The sequence below is a fragment of the Schistocerca gregaria genome, chromosome 5 (assembly GCF_023897955.1).
Source record: "Schistocerca gregaria isolate iqSchGreg1 chromosome 5, iqSchGreg1.2, whole genome shotgun sequence".
Lineage (NCBI taxonomy): Eukaryota > Metazoa > Arthropoda > Insecta > Orthoptera > Acrididae > Schistocerca > Schistocerca gregaria.
Genome location: NC_064924.1, coordinates 157,344,706 through 157,365,553, shown reverse-complemented (window position 1 = coordinate 157,365,553; position 20,848 = coordinate 157,344,706). Strand labels below are relative to the sequence as shown.

The 20,848-nt window shown below is 45.9% G+C and overlaps 1 protein-coding gene and 1 pseudogene across 13 annotated transcripts in view; both read left to right on the top strand.

The window, feature by feature from the left end:
• LOC126272805 (protein grainyhead) overlaps nt 1-20,848 on the top strand; it is a 290,734-nt gene that overhangs the window by 246,601 nt on the left and 23,285 nt on the right. For all 13 annotated transcript variants that reach the window (XM_049975984.1, XM_049975980.1, XM_049975991.1 and 10 more), the window contains exons 8-9: nt 387-443; nt 8,082-8,180. In XM_049975984.1, coding sequence (XP_049831941.1) covers nt 387-443; nt 8,082-8,180 — 156 coding nt within the window. The remainder of the gene's footprint in view (nt 1-386; nt 444-8,081; nt 8,181-20,848) is intronic.
• On the top strand, nt 1,208-1,324 carry LOC126274479 (5S ribosomal RNA; annotated as a pseudogene).

Genomic DNA, 20,848 nt, shown 5'->3' with positions numbered 1-20,848 from the left:
CTGGGACATGCCACAAGTCGAAAGCTCACCCCCCACCCCTGATCACTAATGAACTGACCAGGTCGCCAGTGACCGGACGCACGGACCGACAACGCCCTTTGCGACACACCCTACTATCGGAGAGGAACTTGGCGCCGATTCTCCAGAGCACGCACCCAGAAACGACCGCGCCACTGCGGTCAACAAACTAGAGGAGAGCGAGTCGGTCTGACAGGCAGACACGCCGAGTAACGAGCACGTGCCCCCTCCCCCCAGGCCGGCACCGCCCTAATCCTGGCACGTTTATCGACGCCGCGAGCCCCCGTTCTATTACCCATTATTCTGCTGGCCGCCGCAACAGGCGCGATTTATGTTCACATTGTGTATGTGTTCTCCTCTTGTTTCAGATCAACGTGGCGGTGCAGTGTCTCAGCACGGACTTCAGCAGTCAGAAGGGAGTTAAGGTGAGTCGGACTGCGCCCGCGCCCGCGGACAGCACTTAGGAGTGATTTAGATACTTATCTGGGCGCCGTAATCGGAGTGGTTGCATACGTGAGCTGGCCGCGCATTTCTCAGCGTCACGGCGTTCTGTAATTTCCGGAGCGGGCGAGCGAGCGCCCACAGCGTGGGGCGACGACCGCAGCGCGATTGTTATTCTCGCCGAATAGCTGCCAACATGATGCAACAATGCTGCTTCAGTTCTTTTTCCTCTTGGCTGTGCGTTCTCATTGCTGTGTACCAAAACTTTCGCAGTCATTGAGGAAGAAAAGCGCAGTAGGGATAGTATGTGTTGTCAACTCTAGTTTTATGTCCCATACATCATGTGTACACGTAATTGTAATGATGTTGAACGAGTCACTTTGTATTCATACTTCACATTCATATACAGACTGATATTGACAAGTAGGTACAAACTGCAGGAAACAATGCCTAAGAGGATAAGGAGCAAAAGAGTTCATACGCATTAGATGAAATTATATGTTCGAGAAACATATTAAGTCTCAACTTTATGTAAAATAATGAAAACAGGCTGAAACAATGAATTAAAAATTGCACAAAGGCCGGGATTCGAACCTAGGTTCCCTGCTCACTAGGCAGAAGCGCTAATCTCTGCGCTACCGCAGCACTGCAGCTAACACAGTTGTACGGATTACCCTAGTATGTCACCCTCTCTAGTAAAAACTTCAGTTCACGCCTCAGCCCATTTTGATGTTCCCCTTCGTAACTCGGCAACGGCCTTGCCGCAGTGGATACACCGGTTCCCGTGAGATCACCGAAGTTAAGCGCTGTCGGGCGTGGTCGGCACTTGGATGGGTGACCATCCAGCCGCCATGCGCTGTTGCCATTTTTCGGGGTGCACTCAGCCTTGTCGTGCCAAATGAGGAGCTCCTCGATCGAATAGTAGCGGCTCCGGTCAAAGAAAACCATCATAACGACCGGGAGAGCGGTGTGCTGAGCAGATGCCCCTCCTATCCACACCCTCAACTGAGGATGACACGGCGGTCGGATGGTCCCGATGGGCCACTTGTGGCCTGAAGACGGAGTGCTTTCTTAGCTCGTATCATTTTGGCAGGGACTCTCCAACACTGAAATAGCACCTTGGTATTGAACCTCAGGCACAGGTGATATATTAATTGGATTACATTGTATGTTCCGGAGACATGTTAAGTGTCAACTTTATCTGTAATAATGAAAACAGGCCGAAGTAATGAATTAAAATTTGTACGAAGTCCAGGATTCAAACCCTGGTCACCTGTTTGTTAGGCAGATGCACTACCCATTGTGTCACCTGGCATTGTGACTAAGACAGCTGCACAAATTACACTAGTACGCCTCCCTTCCTAATACATGGGCTGAAGAATGAATTGGATTTTGTGTTACGGAGGGAGCCATACGAGGGAATCCATGCAGCTGTGCCAGGCCGGCGAAGTGATAACTGCATCTGCCTATTGAGCAGGAGGCTTGGTTTCAAATCCCACCCTAGGTATAAATTTTAATTCATTGCTTCGGTATGCATTCATTATCACCAGTGATGCGGACATATGTCTGGAATTGGATTACTAGGAAGATACACCCACTTGAGGGTGGAGATGAAAGATACCTGTCAATAATCGTGGTATCACCACCATGCAAGTAATCCATCGCCATGGGATAGGTCAGACAACCATGTGGAACATTGTACACAACTGCCACTATCCGTATCACATACGATGACCTATAGACCTACATCTGCGGTGATGATTCTGTCGCTGGTTAGCCGAAAAGGCCTCTCCTGGTGTTGGAATTTGTGTCATCCATCCTATTCACAGATGAGGCCACGATTATGAGGAACGGTATCTTCAGTCTGCAAACCACCCGCCTTTGGGCGAACGAGAATCCCCTTAGTATGGTGGGAGCAATCTGTCAGCACCTATTCATTCTCAATGTATAGATGGGGATTATTGGCGACCTCCTCATGGGACCAACCATCCTTCCACAACACTTCACAGTCTGGGCATATCAGCACTACCTACCGTTGTCCCTTATTCCCGTGGTGGAATACTTTCTTTTGGTGATGCGAAGGACAATATAGCTACATGACGGTGCTCCAATTCACTGCCCTCTTGAGAGGGGAATTAAAACACTAGTACACACAGAAAATTCCCACTTTCGTGGCATGTTCTCATGTGTGGTTTCAACGATTGAAACCTACACTGTCAAAGATCTTGTATCTTCCCCTTCGAGTGAATGTACCTCTCTCGGAACACATTTCGGGCCATATGTCCATTTGACCTTTTTTTTTTGTCGTCCTCTCAGGAATTCTTTCCTGCCGCTTGTCCCCAATTCGCAAAAACACCCCATATACATGCAGGGTATCCCTACCGAGAGTCGACAGGCGCGTTTTCTGTTGTGTTTTGCAAGTATATGCAATTTCGTTTTTCAGTATGTAGTTGTGATCACCCCAAACAAATCATGTGCTTCATGCAACCCAAGAGTCGAGGAAAGCATCGGTTTGTTTCTCTTTACAGACACAATCACTTTTAAAACGGAAGTTTATTCGCCCATTTATAGAGCGGTACCAGATTACTAGCGCGATATTACTGTTATCGATATGTATCAACAGGAACAGTAATACTATATATCGCTTGCGCCTTTGTCCCGCATTGTGCGCGGGGTTGGCGTGATTAAATCGGATTTGGCATGTTAGTGTGAAGGGGTGGCCGGATGCCGTTCCTGCCGCCACCCCGTACTTCCCGGGACGGAATCAGAGTACCCCATCTGTCTGTGTCTAGTGTAAATGATGGAAAGTTGCGGATGTGTTGAAAATGTCTGTGAGTCGTGTAGCTGGAGCGGGACGTGGGGACCAGCCCGGTATTCACCTAGAGGGATGTGGAAAACCGCCTAAAAACCACATCCGGGATGGCCCTCGTCGTTAATCAGGCGGGTGGATTCGATACGGGGCCGGCGTGCCTACCCGACTCCAGGAAGCAGCGCATTTGCACTCTCGGCTAACCTAACAGGGACAGTAACATACGATGAATAACTAGTACTCCGGCAGCGATAGAGCAGCGCTGGTAGAGGGTGGCTCGCGAGTCGTTGCTGGACTACCGGTTATTCATTGTGTTTTTATGTTCGTGTTAATACATATCGATAAAATTACTGTCGAACTAATTTCGGATCGCTCTACGGAATGGGCACGTTAAATTACGCTTTAGAAATGATTTTCCTTGTAACGGGAAACAAACCGGCGACTTCCGTCGACACTGGGCGTCGCATAATAGACGAGACGAGCAGTATTTGCTTGGCCTGACTCCTGAAACACAGTGCGAACACGAAACTGCTAATATCTGCTGAAACAAAGAGAAAACGCACCCGACGCATGTTATACACACCATAGCTACTTTAATACGAAATACAATTTTGTATCTTTAAACGAGCAGTAATTTCTACCTTATCGCTGCAAGTATTAAATTTCGAAGCTCTTCGAGATGCTCGCGATAACTCTTCGGGAACATAAGACTGCGTTCAGTTACTTTGTCGCTCTTATCAGCACTCGCCCATTATAAATTTTCGACATGCTCTTCGACGCACATTTCATTTTTCTTATTTCTGCCCGACGATGTAGGTGCTCCCGTAAGCGCAGATGTTGCCATAAAATACCCGCCTAATGGTTTGTCCGAAATGGTGCGCGGCTAATAAAGACTTCTTACAGCGCATTCTTGTGCTCCGGGAAAGGGGCCAGGCGTACGGCGCGCCCAATAAAAGATGTGGAAGGATGATGAACACCAAATTGATGAATAAAGAAGCAGTTGTTCGCTCGATATGCAAATTTCCGCTCCCTTTTTTAATTGATGGCGCAATTTGCGTGGAGTCATGCATAATTCAGCTTCATGTTCAATATTCAGATTTGCATGCTAATAAGTAATTGCACCGATATTTCGTAGCGAGAAGAGGGAGACGGAAAGAAAAAAGGGCAAAAGTCCTCTTTATATATATTTATTAACATTTTACTTTCAAACTAGACCACGCGGTTATTACACAGCGAAGTTTCCGATATGGAAAAGCTCCATAAAAAGTATCACTAACGAAGCAGAACCGTGACTTAAGAACAGGAGGCCCTTCAGTCCCTAGTGTTCCGAAGAGTGGATGCAGCACCTTGGTTCCACGTCTACCATCCTCATCCATCTGCTCTCCCACATGCGCTGTCTTGTCAAAATGAATAAATATTATGAGTCACGCAGATGTTGCATCCCGTAAGCTACACGATACCGTAAACAAGTATTTCATAGGTAGGACGCCCATGAACATGTGCTAATAACGGACGCACACAAAGACGTCTCAGTTTGACATAAGAGAAAGACTGTTCGATTTTGCGTAGCAGATCTGTCAAGAGAGTCGGGAACTTGAGTATGAAGAAAATAGGCAAATATTATCGGAAATGAAAAACACACTTGGTATGCTGCCATTGCAGAGTAGACACTTTCATTGTTCCGAGATGACCGATTTCAACAGCCTTATGCTCCTATCATCTGATCTTACGGAACTTATAAAATTGCCATGTTACTCTGCAGTCACGGCATACAAAGTGTGTTCACCGTTTTCAACTATACATATCGCCTCACTGTATCGGTCCAAGGAGCGTTTCCAACTGCTGACACTCAAATGCCGCTTAAACGTCCGATAGCGTAATCACTTGACGAATGACTTTGATTCCTCAGCAATTTGTGTAAGATACTGTCCACCGCACCGAAATATCACTAAGAGAGTAATCGCACTCAGAAAGATAAAGACAAGTCACAGTCGCTTCTGTTAAATATTCTTGAAAAAATTGACAATTACTTTCTCAACAGATAAAGCAATTAGGCAAGTTTTATTGCATATATTGAACATAAAACACGAATAAGAATTTTACGTGAGAATTATTACTTACCGTAGTAACTGCATTGATATGCATCGAAGGAGGCATTTGTACCTGACATATAAGAAAATATCGACTGATAATGAGAATTTCGGGCTACCCAGAAGACGTGCTTGTTTTGCGCAACGGTAAGGATCAAGTAGGTTTACGGTTACTGTAACTGGCAAGTCATCTGTACAATAAAGGTTCGATTCCTCCTGGTCTCAGATTTTTTCTGCTAATAAGGATTAGGCAAGCGAATGTTCGTGAAAGGTAGCAAAGTAAGTTTAGAGTCCTCATCCCGTCGTAAACTTTCAATGATCAGCTTGAGAGGTATAACAAGGTAACGGTCTCTCACTTGGGCATACTAACGATTGAATGAGTTCTGATTGCTGCCCACGCACTTTTACACATTAAAGCCGAAATTTCGCTTTGGGAGAGCTGATAGTCTTCTATAAACATAGGAGTATAGGTCACTTTATTTTTCGTTTGTAAGCACCTCGGCTATATTCTACTACTGCATAGGAGTTACACGCCAACGTTACACTTAAATCTCCTACTTGAATCCACGAACCTCCGTTTTTCGTGACAGCGGCGTTACCCAGAATCCACTGAGTCATACTGAAAGTTGTTCACTTCCGACTCATTTGAAACTTGATCTAGCCGCAAGTGCTGACGAAGACAGTAAGCAACGTAGCAGCAGTCCGCATGCAAAACTCTCTCTCCACAGCAACAAAAGCACCGCGCACACTAATTTATCCAGCACTCGAAGCAGCGGCCAGGCCAGATCAGTGATCAGACCGCGCGGCAGACCGAGAGGAATTGGTGAGAGCGGCCTCGGTGATATGTACGCGTCACGCCGCCTGTGAGCTGGCGTTAATTGATGGGCGGCTAACAGAACACAGCATGTGGGGAAGGGTGAGGCGGGGGGGGGGGGGGGGGGGGGGGGAGCAGCTGGCGGTGTGCGCGTTGTAGATGCTTATCGCGGTAGACACCACCAATAATTAAAAGTGACGGCGGGCTGGCAGAAAGGTAGGCCAAAGGGCTCACAACGGTGCCCTTGCGCCCTCGCAGGGCTATAGCTTCTACGCTTCCTCAACGCAGAGTTGCGCTGTTAAACTCTCTTTATTTCTGCAGCCCTGTGGCCTACATTTCTCAGCCCACTTTTCTCTTTATGCAAAACGTCACAAAACAGCCAGTGCGACTCTCTGGCACGCCTCCCGTGACACCCACATTCTCAACGTATGTCCCGCACTACATTCGTAGTGCCCCCTCCCATTTTATTATAAATGAAAAATAAAGCTTTTAATGGATGTGAAATAGCTACATTTTTGGCTTATTCCTTGAGTGGAAGTGCACTGGTACTTGTGCAGTCTGTTAGATTTGCTCTTTTTACATGAGTCTAGGTGCGTCTCTCCCACAGAACGATGAAAGCATCCCGCCCCATTGTCCAGATATTGAATTTTTTTTAAGTATTTACGGTGATGGTAGCGTAGCTACACAAATGATTTTCTGTACCCGTCATTTGGTCCACATTTTCTTGCAATCGGCTGTGGATTATATCCCGCAGCGAAGAGAATTACCCGGAAGCTTTTCTGCCGTAGATTTCCTTCGATTTTGCCACGGGAGAAATTTCCCATTTTGCTCCCTATCTGTCCGCCACGTACCGATATCCATCGCGTAATTAAATATCCCTTCCCAGCGCAACGACGTCGATCTGATTGGCGCAGAGTGCACCCGCGAGCACCCGCCTCACGTGTGCTACGATCGATCGCGCAAAAAAGAAACGAGAATAACAGTGGCGAAAGCGGGATAAAAAAAAATAAAGAAAGGAGAAAAGCAGGACCGCGGGCGTAGTCGCCAGTGGCTGTGTAAACACGGTGGTATCTGCCTTCGTATCTGGACGGGAGCAGGACTCGGGGAGGCCTCCAAACTCGTCTTGGGGCCCCCTCCGCAACCTTCAGGACCAACTCAGCGCTTGGAGGCCACCTGCGGTTGTTGCAGATAAGCTCGTCTCTCGCGCTTCCCCAGTTTCCAGTACGAAACGGTACCAAGCGACATCGCCCCCTGCTTATTTCTTCTTCTTCTTCTTCTTGATTCCCTTTTTTTTTCTGCATCTCTGCCCGTCTGCTTCTCACCGTAGCGCGCCTCGCGGCGAGTCTTTTGTGGCGCCGCGTCCTGAATCACTCGCGAGTCACTCTGGGGCGGCGAAGTGATGGACGCACAAAGCGCGCGACACCCCCGCAGCGCCGGCCGGCTTTGTAATGCAGCCTAGGGTCTCGGGAAAGGAGCACGCTGGATCGGAGACCCCGTCTCTAAATTATTTTCCATTCTCGTATTCACGTCAGGGCTCTCGCGCCGCCAGATTTTCTGGCTCCACAAAGGCGGGCGAGCGGCGTGCTCTGGGGCTAAATCACGGCCTTGTTGCTCAAATAGAGTCATCTAAATACCGCTGCTTCGTTTCCGCATCCAGAGCAGAGTCCTGTACGGACTATTACCGGTGCCGTATTTCATAAAGGAAAAGATGTCTGTAGATCACGCTCGTAAATTCTGGGATTACCACCGTATTCGTATACGAGATTCGAAGTCTATAGAATAACGGGTCCAACCTCCTTAGCTGAACACCAATGACTCGTCAGGACACAGTGAACCGCCTTTGCTTTATATTACGCTATATATAACATTGTACTATTACAGATTACTAAGCGGTTATTTATTCCTACAGGGACTGCCGCTACACCTCCAAATAGATACGTACGAAGACCCGAGAGATGGACCCGTCATCCACAGGGGATACTGCCAAATCAAAGTCTTCTGCGATAAGGTAAGTAAGCCAAGAGTTAGCACTATCGAAAATCTAAATGCTGCTCTTGTAACCTTCATTTATTTTTAAGATCTTCGCTCTTCAGCATTAATTAACTTTTCAGTTACAGTATATAAAAAAAATGATGCGTGCTTGTGGAAGATTCCTGATCTGAAAATGTAACAATTGTAAAACTAGTAAAAGTCTTATTTTATTGCTTTTTTGTTTAGTCCATGAACTGATGATGATACCTCATTACATTCGGGTTTAGGACGAAGTTTCTCATTTGGAGTATACAGATCTGAAGCAGAAAAACTGTCACAGAGAAAGGCAATGAAGGTAGCTAAAACGTTAAATGGATAGTAAAAAGGCACACAGAAGACGTTTCTGGATACTCCACGAAGATAATGTCAATCAAAATTTCCTGTCTACCTAATACTTCGGAGAGTGTCAGAGTGGTAGACGTTGGAACTATTAGACGAATGGAAATAATTACACGTAGGACATGGCTTCCAACTCCTTGTGAATGTCTTGGCGTCTTTTACGCCTTGATTGTAAAACATGCCAAAGTGGTCCACCCTGTGAATTCCCTATGGATCGCATACACGTGTTTACATTGCGTCAGTCGTTGCTGCCTATATGAAGGTTATATTATTCTTGAAGAATCAAGTTTGCCAAGATCTATGCTGTCATTATCGGATTTTGTAACGTTATTAATGACTATGTGACTTTCAGTGTTATAAAAACGTCTACATCTAATAATATTACAAGATCCGGTGACGACAGCGTCGATCTCTCGAAACTGGTAATAGTAATAAGAAGAATTACTGGTCATCTTGGCAAACTCGATTGTTCCAGAATAATACAGCCATATGGATTCCTTCATCTTGCAGATGGACTGAGCCTGATGGCCAGAAAAAAGTAGATATTGATAGTTACGACATCGTACTGTTATGTAATCTCTATGCGGTCGGTCTAAAAGCGCATACAGCCACAAGGTGCATCAACAAGAACACGACACAGTCACTAGTCAAACTGTGTCACACCTTAATGTAATTAGTGTGTTGAACAGAAGGAAATAAAAAGTAAGAACTGTAAAGGAAAGTCCACAGCTCGTGGTCTTGCGGTCGCGTTCTCGCTTCCCGCGCCCGGGTTCCCAGGTTCGATTCCCGGCGGGGTCAGGGATTTTCTCTGCTTCGTGATGACTGGGTGTCGTGTGCTGTCCTTAGGTTAGTTAGGTTTAATTAGTTCTAAGTTCTAGGGGACTGATGACCATAGATGTTAAGTCCCATAGTGCTCAGAGCCATTTTTTTTGTAAAGGAAACAAAATCGGCAATGAAGTAACGGCATTACTGTATGCATCATGTAGAAATATGCAATCGGGAGGCAAGGCAAGGAATACAAAAAAGATGGGATGAAAGCATAAGACAGAGAAGAATATTTATCAAAATCGAAACTAAAATCGTATTTTCTACTTGCACAATAGACAGCCGTAATTGCTTATGCCCAATCTTAACAGCTAGAATCAACGTAACTGGTATAATGTAATTTAAGAATCTATTATTTTAGATATCTGGCAACCGCAGTTGAAATTCCACATGGTGAATAAAATCTTCCGCATTGGGCGTTAAAATACTTTTATTAAAAATTCAGTAACGGTTTCGCATCAGTAGAGATGCATCTTCAAGTGACAGATTTTAAAAAGTCGTGGCGTGACAAAGTGGGTGCTTCGAGCGAAGTCTCATCATGCTATCGGTTTTATCTAAACTATAAACGATAGGACGTGGATCTATGTACCCACTATACTACGCCATAACTCTTTAAAAGTCTTTCACCTGGAGGTGTATCTCTCCTGATGCAGAACCGGTAATGACTTTGTAATAAAAGTACTTTAACAGCCAGTGAGAAGCTTTTTATTTACAGGCTTAAGAATCGCCTCATTTCCAGCGTTAAATTATTAAAACCCGGCAGATTTTGACTGGAGTGTACGCCACTTTACCTGTCCGCTGCCTTGGGTAGACTACATAACAGACGCTTTTCCGTGGAAATATAAGCGGAAGCCGACTGCGAGTCTTTCTCAGTAGCGATTTCGAAAGCGTGACGCCGTGAACGTCTCGCCGCCTGTGTACCACGTGGCATCCCCGGCATTTCCGCTGGCACTGCAGCGCGCCGTCCCCACGATCTGGAGCCGATCTGGCGTTCCTCCGCCGCTCCTCCCCTGATTCATGGAGGACTTGGGCGAGTGACACCACAGAGTGCCTAACGTGATGGTGGACGAGAGGGAAGGAAGGGATAATCTTAATTTGTGTGCGCGCCAGAGGGGCGGACACAGCGGAGTAATGGGCAAGTCGTGTAGGCAGCGCTGGATGCCAGGCCGCCCGACGTTGACGGAGCGCAGCGCCGCTTCCGGCAAAGGCTTGTGACGCCCTGCCGGCTCCCTCACAAGTTTCCTACGCCAAAGCTGCAGTTGCCAAGACAGTGTCTTTGTGGCACATAATAAAACAGATTTCATGCACTGTTCTTCTCTCATTCTATTGTCAAACGTGTAGTATATGTGGTTCGTCTCCTAACCGCTCGTCGAAGTCTCCGACAAGGATTTACTTTGTTGTTTGTGTCGTGTACTTAATGTATGATACCCGTACGCTGACAAAACATTTAATTTTAGCTTATTTGAACAACATTCGTGTAGCTAATAAACTTACATCGTAGAGCTGATTTATATTATACGAGTATTTACATGCGGCACGTTTCAAAAATCACTAGACCCAATTTAATCGTGTTTTTTTATTTTTTTATAGCAAGGTGAATGAGTTTGACAATTTAGACGTTGTTGCACCCGAAGGCAAACTCTGTAGACTACGCTAGATATATTACGTCCTGCTGAAGGTGTCTCATATTTGTCAAAATAAGCCTTTTTCGCGATGCACAAAATATGTGCTTCCGCTCAGCAATGACACTTTCGAAAATCGTTTCAGTCGAGGTCTTTCATGGTATCAGATCTCAGGCACAACTCTAGCTACTTTCCACTTACGAATTAAAATTAAATTCCTTAATCAAGTAATGAACAATAAAAATCTTCGAATGAAGTTTCTGGTCACTAGTTTGAGCTTTAGGTAATACGTCATTCCGCTTTTACCCACTTCGGCAATACAGACTTAGTCATTCGGACAATTTCCTCTTCACCACACCAAGACCAATAACTTACGACAATTCTTATTTCAGTCAAGCAGGGTATTCTAAAATAAAACCATGAAGAATACGATTGCCTGCCCACATCATCTTTGTTAAGGTTGTGATCCAGCAAAATGCTTGTGTAGCGTGCAGAAGAATCTCTCCATCGCAACTAAGAATACGTGCAGCAATCGTGACCACGCTGCACGCTAGTTGGAGCTTACGAACCACGACCATCTATCGTGAGCAGGACGCAGGGCCTAAATATGCGTCGAGGCATTGCGCGGAAGCTTCTGCCCAGCAACCACCCTCGACGCTGCGCTTTCTAGTGGGCAAATGAGCGGCCGATCTGTTGTGAGACGCCCGATGTACAGGGGTTGGACAAGAATGTGGGAACACCGTGAGAAATGCATGCTTGAACATAAGTGCCGATGCTAGTCAAGCCTGCAGGTTGCACGAACAGCACCTGCGTACTATCGTCAATACGTTGCAAATGTCAGTTGTGCTCGGCACAGTGTTCTGTGTAGTTGTCGGTGCATTAAGTTGTAACTAAGTGAATTCGAACCTGGGCGAATTCATGGTGCTCGTGTGGTGGGTGCTTCCATAACCAAGGCAGCCGAAGTGTTTGGTGTTTCAAAAGACACCGTATGGAAGATTTATGCCGCATATAGGAAAAGCGGAGAAACGTCATCCACTCAGTCACAACGCGGACGGACGTGTGTGTAGAGTGTTCGTGATGGACATCAACTGAGGAGGATTATGACATAAAATAAGGAGATGACAAATGCAAATGTCACTGCAGAACTAAATGTCGCAATCGCGAACCCTGTAAGCACCAAACAACACGAAGAGAGCTCCAGAAGCTGGGAATTGCACGACAAGCTGGAGTTCCAAAACCTCCCATCAGTGAAGCAAACGCCCCTAAGAGGAAAACATTGCACGGAAGCCATAAAACGTGGTCAGTGGAACAATGGAAGAATGCCTTTAGGTCGGATGCGTGTTATTTCTGTTTCCAACTACCGGCCTAGTATAGGGCCCTGGAGTGAAACATGGCGCGGGTTCGCTGATATTTTGGACAAACATATCGTTGAATTCCACGGGCCCCATTGTTACTCTGCGAGGTTATACGGCCGTTCAGCTGGTCAGATCCATGTTGCAATGTTTGTTCACCAATGGTGCTGCTGTATTCCAAGATGACAGAGCCCCTGTTCATACAGGTCGCATCGTCCAGGACAGGTCTTCTGAGAGCGAGGAAGAATGATCGCATCTCCCCTGGCAACCAGTCACCAGATGTCAATATTATTGAGTCACTATTGTCTACTTTGGATGGAAGTGTACGTCATCGCTATTCACTTCCATCACCGTTACCTGATCTTGCCACTATTTTGCAGGAAGAATGGTGTAAATTTCCTTTGAAAATCATCCGGCCGCAGTGGCCGAGCGGTTCTAGGCGCTTCAGTCTGGAACCGCGGGACCGCTACCTTCGCAGGTTCGAATCCTGCCTCGGGCATGGATGTGTGTCATATCCTTAGGTTAGTTAGGTTTAAGTAGTTCTGAGTTCTAGGGGACTGATGACCTCAGATGTTAAGTCCCATAGTGCTCAGAGCCATTTGAAATTTTGTATCTATCCATTCCGAGACAACTGGAAGCTGTTATAAATGGCAACCGTTTTCCTACACCGATTTAGGGATGTTTGTGGTGTTTCCTTATTTTTGCCCATCCCCCTAGTCGATATCTGCTTAGGACTGCACAGCGAAGACTTTCCTAGCCGTCGACATGAACAGAAGGTACATTGTAGTTAATGGTTGCATGTATATTTGTTTAATGCAATTACGCTTAATAAACTCAAAGTTCTTGATGCAAAACAAACTGCAACAACTGGTATAAACAAATGGGACTACGGGGAAATTATATAGATGAAATTTTTTGGGGGGGGAGAGTACGTTTTCGACTGTATCACCGCTTCAGAAATAAATATGTGACATTCCAGCAAACTATAATTAAAACATTTTCTATCCAAACGCACTAGCTTTCAAGGCTGGCTCATAGTGTCGCAGTCTTTGGTGGTTCCTGATGTAATAGGCAACTACCCGTAAAAGAATTACGTGTTACAAGCAACGCATACTTAAAAGATACATCTTTAGCTGTACTATCATCCTTGAATCTTATCACCCACTGGGTGTGGGAAAAGGAATGTAAAATCCATAGGCACTGCATGGAGCGAGGAGTATAAGTAGACCTTCATTATTCACATATCGGTAGCCTTCCAAATACAAGTCACACAAGATGGACATGTGATTCACAGCAGCCATTGTGATGTGAGTAGGGACACTTCGATCCGTGTCCAGGTGCACCAATATGTAAACCGAAAACTCTCTAAAATAACTCCGCACAATCTTCTGTTTCCTGAATGCCTCAAGACGGAAACTGCGATCAAGATATGTAATGAACTGTGTCAACTATGGCATAACTAGGTTACAGCTTAACTTTCCACCGACAGTTAGGTCATTATAACTCCAGCATGGACTGGACAGAGATTGAGGTGAGCGGACAGACGCAATTTTTTTACCAAGAATCACCCTGAGATTCGCATCATCTGAATTAAGAAAAGCGCAGTAAGCCATAAACTTGACGGCAGTACGAAGATACGAACATAAGCTTTTCCCAAATAGGAGAACTGTCTACGTGAAGGTTGGCAATAACGCTCTCATGTGCCAGAAATGACGTTGTAGAAGTACGCGCCAACAGTGTTGTTCGATCACGGCCGTGTGTTATCTGATATGCATCTCACATTCAGTAATGACAGTGTTTCATTCATTCCAAATTCTAACCCTAGACGTCTACCTAATGCGGCGGCGACCATATCCCGAGACCAGCGCGTCGTTTGAAAGCTTCTACGGCTAGAGAATTAAGGCGACCGAGTCGTAGGTCAACAACCCGTGGCTGTCTGACTCCCACTGCTACAGCAAGCTGACTTTGCTAATGGGATGGCTGCTCAGCTAGATTAATACCGGACAAAAGGAAAGAAAGGAAAACCGAACGGAGTAAGAAGGGTTACGATCAGTTCGCCCGCGTGTTGCATCGGCGGCTCTGACTGCGCAGAGATGAGTTCGAGATTACGGGGGGAGTGGTGCGTGTGAGAGGTATTCGGCCGTGTTAGGCCACTTAAGCAGAAGGAATTAATTTTGTACTTCTAGCAGCGAAGCCTGGCCTAATGAGTAGGTGTGATGAGCGACCGGGCGCCCCGTAACGGTGCCCGAAGGACACGCCGGGCCAGTAATGAGTTCTGTCAGTTAGCGCGGTGGGCGTGGCGCGATGATCTCAGCGCGAGCGGCCTTGGTTGGCCTAGCCTCGCCTCACCTCGCCGGCACCTGCTGCTTTTCGGCGCTGCGCACTTTAACCGACTCGCCGGGCATCGGCGCGGTGTGCACGCAGTCCGACCCTCGGTCGCAGACATCCGTGGTACGCTACGTCGCTCGTTTGTTTCGCTGTCGCAGGAAGCGTCAGGTCGCGAGGAACCCATTTCGCCCAAGAGGGGCAAAATTTCGCTAAAATTCTTGTCTCAGTTGACAACTCGAGACAAGTGAGTCTACTGCAGCGCCCCTGGCGTTTTATGCCCGGACTGAGCCTCGTCTCTTTCGAGTGGCAATTTTCGTTTACACGTCAGCGCCAATGATGTCGGGGCTATCTCCTGTGCAGTTTGGTATCTTAACGGTGAAACTGAGATTATGAGGGACTATCCTTTTACGAAACGATAGAAATATAGTAATAAAATATTGGAACAAGCAATCATAATAGAATTTATCAATATCCACAGCAGAATTAATAGCGGAAGTTCATGTCAGAGGCCATGTGGTAAATTTTCCTCACTCCTTAGAAACGCAATAATAGGAAAAGCGTAATCGAAACATTTCAGAACATATACATCTGTTTGCTTCAGAAATTATGTACTCGCAAACACATCAAAAAATATATAGAACGCAGTAAATAGCGTCTTTTTACTTCATCTTTCGTATTTCATTTTCCTGCTCTCTCACTCACTCACTCATCGGGCTTGGTCATCTAACGGTTGCCGGCACGGTACATCAGCGTGTTCGGTCAGATGGCTGGCTGCCCAATTGCAATAAAAAAATAAATATTGAGTGAAGTATTTGATGATATGCTTGACGGGGTGTCATGTAACGTCCGCCCAGACCAAATGCCGAAAACTACGACAAAAAAAAAAAAAAGGTAAAGCGCTGCGTGGAAACCAAGAGGTGACGGGATCGAATCTCGGTAGGACTGCGGAATTTTCAGTCTTCATTTTAACCTACAGTCGAGAGTCGAACCTGGAATCTTTGCCTTTCACGGACAAGTACTCTATCGACTGAGCTCGACTCACGTCCCACCCTTACGGCTTTGCTTCCACTAGTATCTCTTCTTCTCCTTCCCTACCTGCATACCTACAAGAAAGGATATTGCGGATAAATGAATTACCACCAGCTTAGGGGACTATATCCAGAATGAATTTTCACTCTGCAGCGGAGTGTGCGCTGATTTTAAGTAATAATAATAATAATTATAATTATAATAATAATCGCAGTCATCGTTGTGGTACATCCTTGGTGAGACATAAGCGAGGTCAGAATGAAAATCTTTATTACTTCACACCCAAAATAATTGATCAAAAATTGAGTTGACAAGTGTACCGCTGAGGTAGTTAAGTAGTTTGTGTACTGCACCAGCCTCCCCTATTACGCTCTGTCATTCCGAATTATTGACTAGACACCCCGAACAGGTGGCTTTTTCTCCTACTCTTCCAACGCTCTTCTGATGGATCGTAAGGAAAGTCAACATAGTATTCAACACAGATATCTCTCGCTCTCTCTCTCTCTCTCTCTCTCTCTCTCTCTCTCTCTCACACACACACACACACACACACACAAACAAACAGATCCAGCCTTCGCAGACATCCGTTCACATTGCTTGCAGATTAACAGTGCCGGTAAATGGACGAGCATCAGACAAGTCAACGGGGACGCCAGAACAGCGGGGAGCAGTCGGTGTCCCCTGCCGTAATTCTGGTAATCACGAAAGCGAGCACGCTCGGAGCCTATTGTTTGCTGTTCGGCAAGGCCCTCATTGTGGTCGCACCGAGCGCGTCTGCCCCGGCAACGGGGAACTGCCCCGTAATTTCAGCGGGCGTGCGCCCACCGCTCTCCCTTCTAACGTGCGCACGGAATACGTGTCGTGTAGCCCCATTACAAGTGCAGTTCTTCCACCCTCCCTTCATTTTTGATTAGTTACTGATGAAATCACGAAGACGCTAAAAAGTGTTACGGAACGTACGTCGAGGTCGTCACAACCATACACAGCTGGAGCAGCAGATGAAACTAGGCCTTTTTTTGTGTGTAGATCTGTTACAATTTCGATACAGTGTCCGGATCGGTTGCCACTGCAACTGAAATGACGTCTCACGAAAGCTAGTGGGCGCGCACACCACCATAGTGAAGGCAGCGTTCTGTGTCTGGACCAATTTTGATGAAATACAAGTGGCTCTTGCCATACTAGTGATAATCTGGAAGATACATGAAATCGACTGTACTGTACTGTAGTTTTCATTACAGTTTCTCGTTGTATACAGCGTTCTCGTTTGCGTGAGGTTGTCCATTGGGAACACGTTTCGTCTAGTGTAGTTTGTGATTACCTTCTAACTTGGACAAACAAATAGCTCATTGTTTCAGTCCGATCACTATTTCAGTTTTTCCTTTACATAACAGGATAATGAGATCGACTGAAGCTCCCTGAATGACTAAACAGTCTCGATCCAAAGACTTGACAATAACAGAAAACAGTCACGTTCAAGAGTTGAATATATACTTTAAATAGAAAAGTATATTTAAAATAATGTCTGATATGACGCCTTAAGCGATAGTTCATCAGCATAGTTACTAAAGGAAGACTGAGCTATCACGGGAAATTAAAAGAGTAAGTGTCAATATAGTGAGAACCAATTTAGCTTGATATAGGCTTACTTTAGTTTCTGTTGGGTCCCAAATAAAGAAAGCAAATGCCAAAAAATTGAAGTTCAATATGCGGTGCTTTTTTTTCATTCACCATAAAAGGTGTCATTGAATATGCACCAAGGGTTAGGATCTAGATATTTTTTTTTTTCCTCCAGAGACGACTGGACGTGAATACATTTATTCAGAGGTGGTTGCTTCATCTGCCAGAAGTGAAAGATAGCAACTAACGCAATCTGCTAAATCATATAACATGAAATGAGTAATGAGTAATCCTCGGATACAATCGTAATATCCGCCTGTGATTAGGACGAAAGCATCATATTTTGCCGGATAGAAATTGATTCAGTGCGTCCACAGTTCAGTCGCAAATCTGACGGGATATCTCATACTATTGTATTTTCCTCAGCAGGAGTCTGTGCGCTGCTGAACTGATAGCTTTTCGCAAACCCCTAAACACGAAATCAACCTGTTATTCTGGCTTCAGGGAAATCGTACGTCGAAAGACGGTGAGTTTTCGGATACAGGCTGACTTGAACATCGTTTTGTTACATGTAGTTCATTAAGTTTGTTTGCTATACAGTTATGGCATGGCATTTTATTTTAACTTATTGGCTTTCGGGCTATGCCCATTCAGCCATCTCAACAGTATAATGTCAGTTATGACGATACGAATGTAAGAACAACACAACACTCAGTCCCTGCGTGGAGAAAATCTCCGACCTGGCCGGGAATCGAACTCGGGCCCTTTCGCTTAACAATCCGCCACGCTGACTGTTCAGCTACTGAAGAGTACATGATAGAAATGACAACTTCGTAAAAGAAGGGAACCGCTCAGAGTATAACTGTCAAACATCAAGACTGTGACAGAGTAATAGAAATTGATAGAGGTGTGATGGCCTCCTCAAAATCGAATGAACGAACGTGGACTAGAGTTCAACGTAACAAACCATAAATAGTTCTTAAAGCATGCGTCTAAAAGTAACCTTCAATGTTAGAACAGAAACGCTGAAGAAGGGCCTCATCTTTTGTGCAGTGCGGTGACGCTGGCTTGGCGCATGCGCATTGCGCAAGGAGGCGCCATCCGCTGCAACCACGGAGCGTAACGCAATTACAAATAACAGCGAGCGGGGGCAATAAATTGAAAGTACTTCATTATTGCCCACACCTCCCCGCCGCGTTTCTCCGCCAGATTACATCTCTCACGGACCGAAGCGTTCTCTCGGGGAAATAGAAAGGACTCGGCATTTTTCTTTCTCGCCGAAGAAACGGTCGTAGTTCCGTTTATCCGTGCCGGCCATCGGCTCGCCGCAAAACCAACAGCAAATGAAGTTATAATTACACTGGCGCGCCGGAGAGGCACGAGGCGTAAAGAGCAAATGGAGATAAGTTTCTTACTAATGCCGAGGAGATGCTGCCTTCTCTTCGCTGCGCCGGACACTATTTCATTTCTGTTATTACTCACGGCGCGATGGCTGATGGAGAGCCCAATAGTGCGCGTCCAATGGACGTTCCTCACGAGTTACTGCCGGCCGGCGTTCAGAGGGACGCTGCAGTTTGCCTGCGCCCGCAGATCACGAAATGACTCACCATTCCGACGACCCCGAGGAATCGTGCCAATCTGCAGTGCCACGCCGAGGAGGCAGTCTAAAAGAGACACTGACAAGGTACCCCGTCCGAAACATAAATAACTTTAAGACTTGACCCGCTAGAAGACATCTTAACACTTTGACAAAAAAATCTGCGAAAACGTAATTATTGGTAAAAAAAATGGCCTTGTACGAACACTTATATATCAGTAGGAACTAGTTACCGAAATGCCTAATGATGGCATTTCAGTATTTTGAAAAAAAGACATTGTTGACTCGTTTCATAGAAAGAAGTCCAGTACTCTGCTTTTGCCTTCTTGTTGTTTCTTCATCGTTTCTCACACGGAAATCGCTAGATTCATTTCCTCTTTGGTATATGATTACCACCGATTTCGCATAAATATCCTGGATATAACGCACTGGAAAATTATATATAGGTGGTGGACCACATGAAGAAAATTAATTAAAGAAATAAAGAATTCGCGAAAAAAATATTACATCTGCATGGAAAATCGGAGAATTGAATCGTATTGCTCTGTGTGCCCCAGTGTGGTCCAATCACATCTAATAATTACATATAATTTTTTTTCAGAATGCCAGCGAGGTGCTCCTTGACTCGTTTTTTAGAATAGTGTGTGGGTTTCTAATACCCTCCCGGTGATAATGTTTTCGATGTTATGTGGTTGCTCTGTATCAAGTGAATGTCCACCTTGCATTCTGTCTATAATCACCTCGCTATCAACGAGGCAGTGCAATGTTCCTTACACCGTTCTAGTGCGTAATTTCCCTGCAGAACTAAAAAGTGAATACAGGAGGCACTGTGAAAATGAGAGAAGTGAAAAAAGACCAATATCGGATGAGAGACTTGAAGCTTAAGAAATAGCGAAGGATGCACTTTCAGACACAAGGATGGGCTAATATCCAGTTCTGCAACGTGTGCAAGAGTTCTTCGACTGATATTTCGTTACGATCTTGAGTGATGATGACAAGTTCGTTAGAGAAGTCGTAACTGTTGCAGCCGGCCGAGGTGGCCGATCGGTTCTAGGCGCTACAGTCTGGAACCGCGCGACCGCTACGGTCGCAGGTTCGATTCCTGCCTCGGGCATGGATGTGTGTGATGTCCTTAGGTTAGTTACGTTTAAGTAGTTTTAAGTTCTAAGAGACTGATGACCTCAGTAGTTAAGTCCCATAGTGCTTAGAGCCATTTAACTGTTGCAGGCGAAGCGTTTCATAAGTATCATCGTCGTAGCAAATTCCAACCCGTGACTCTGTCCCTGTCAGCTAGCTGTACTATTGCACCTTTAGTGCAGATCGTTCAGCTTTATTACGAGCGGAAGACGAACTGGTGTTCTCCTTGTCAACGAATCCGACTGGAGATTCGGACTGGAAAGTGGTACACACATGCGATGTTGTCCACGTTATAAATACTGCTAGATAATCGCCTGCGGCTTTCACCGACAAAGGGGCAGTCAATACACATTTGTGAGGAGCTAAACAAAGTTGATTCTAGCCTATAGTACGAAAGTTGTCCCATTCTTGCTTCAAGCAAACAGAAACACGATTTCTCCTGAGGCCGAGCACTCTGTCGTGCGATGTGGGCGGTGGGATGGAAGCTTTCCATGTGGCGGTCGCGGGTTCGATCAGCGCCGCAGGCGGCTCCGTGCCTCGGACGCTTATCTCGTGAGATCTGCCGCGCCTTCACTGCCGTCGCCCGCGGGGTCGGCGCTTTTCCTTAATGGCAGCTGCGGCCACAAAAAAAAAGGACACGCCCGACGAAGTCTACAGTTTGAGCATGTCGTCGTCCTAATAGGTGACCACGCCATTCAAGAGATCTTTTTAGAGACAGTGGCCATTTTTCGCAATTGCAGCCCACGCTTACGTAATTTCTTTCGTGAACCGTCAACGTGGCTGACAGTAGCTCGCCGGC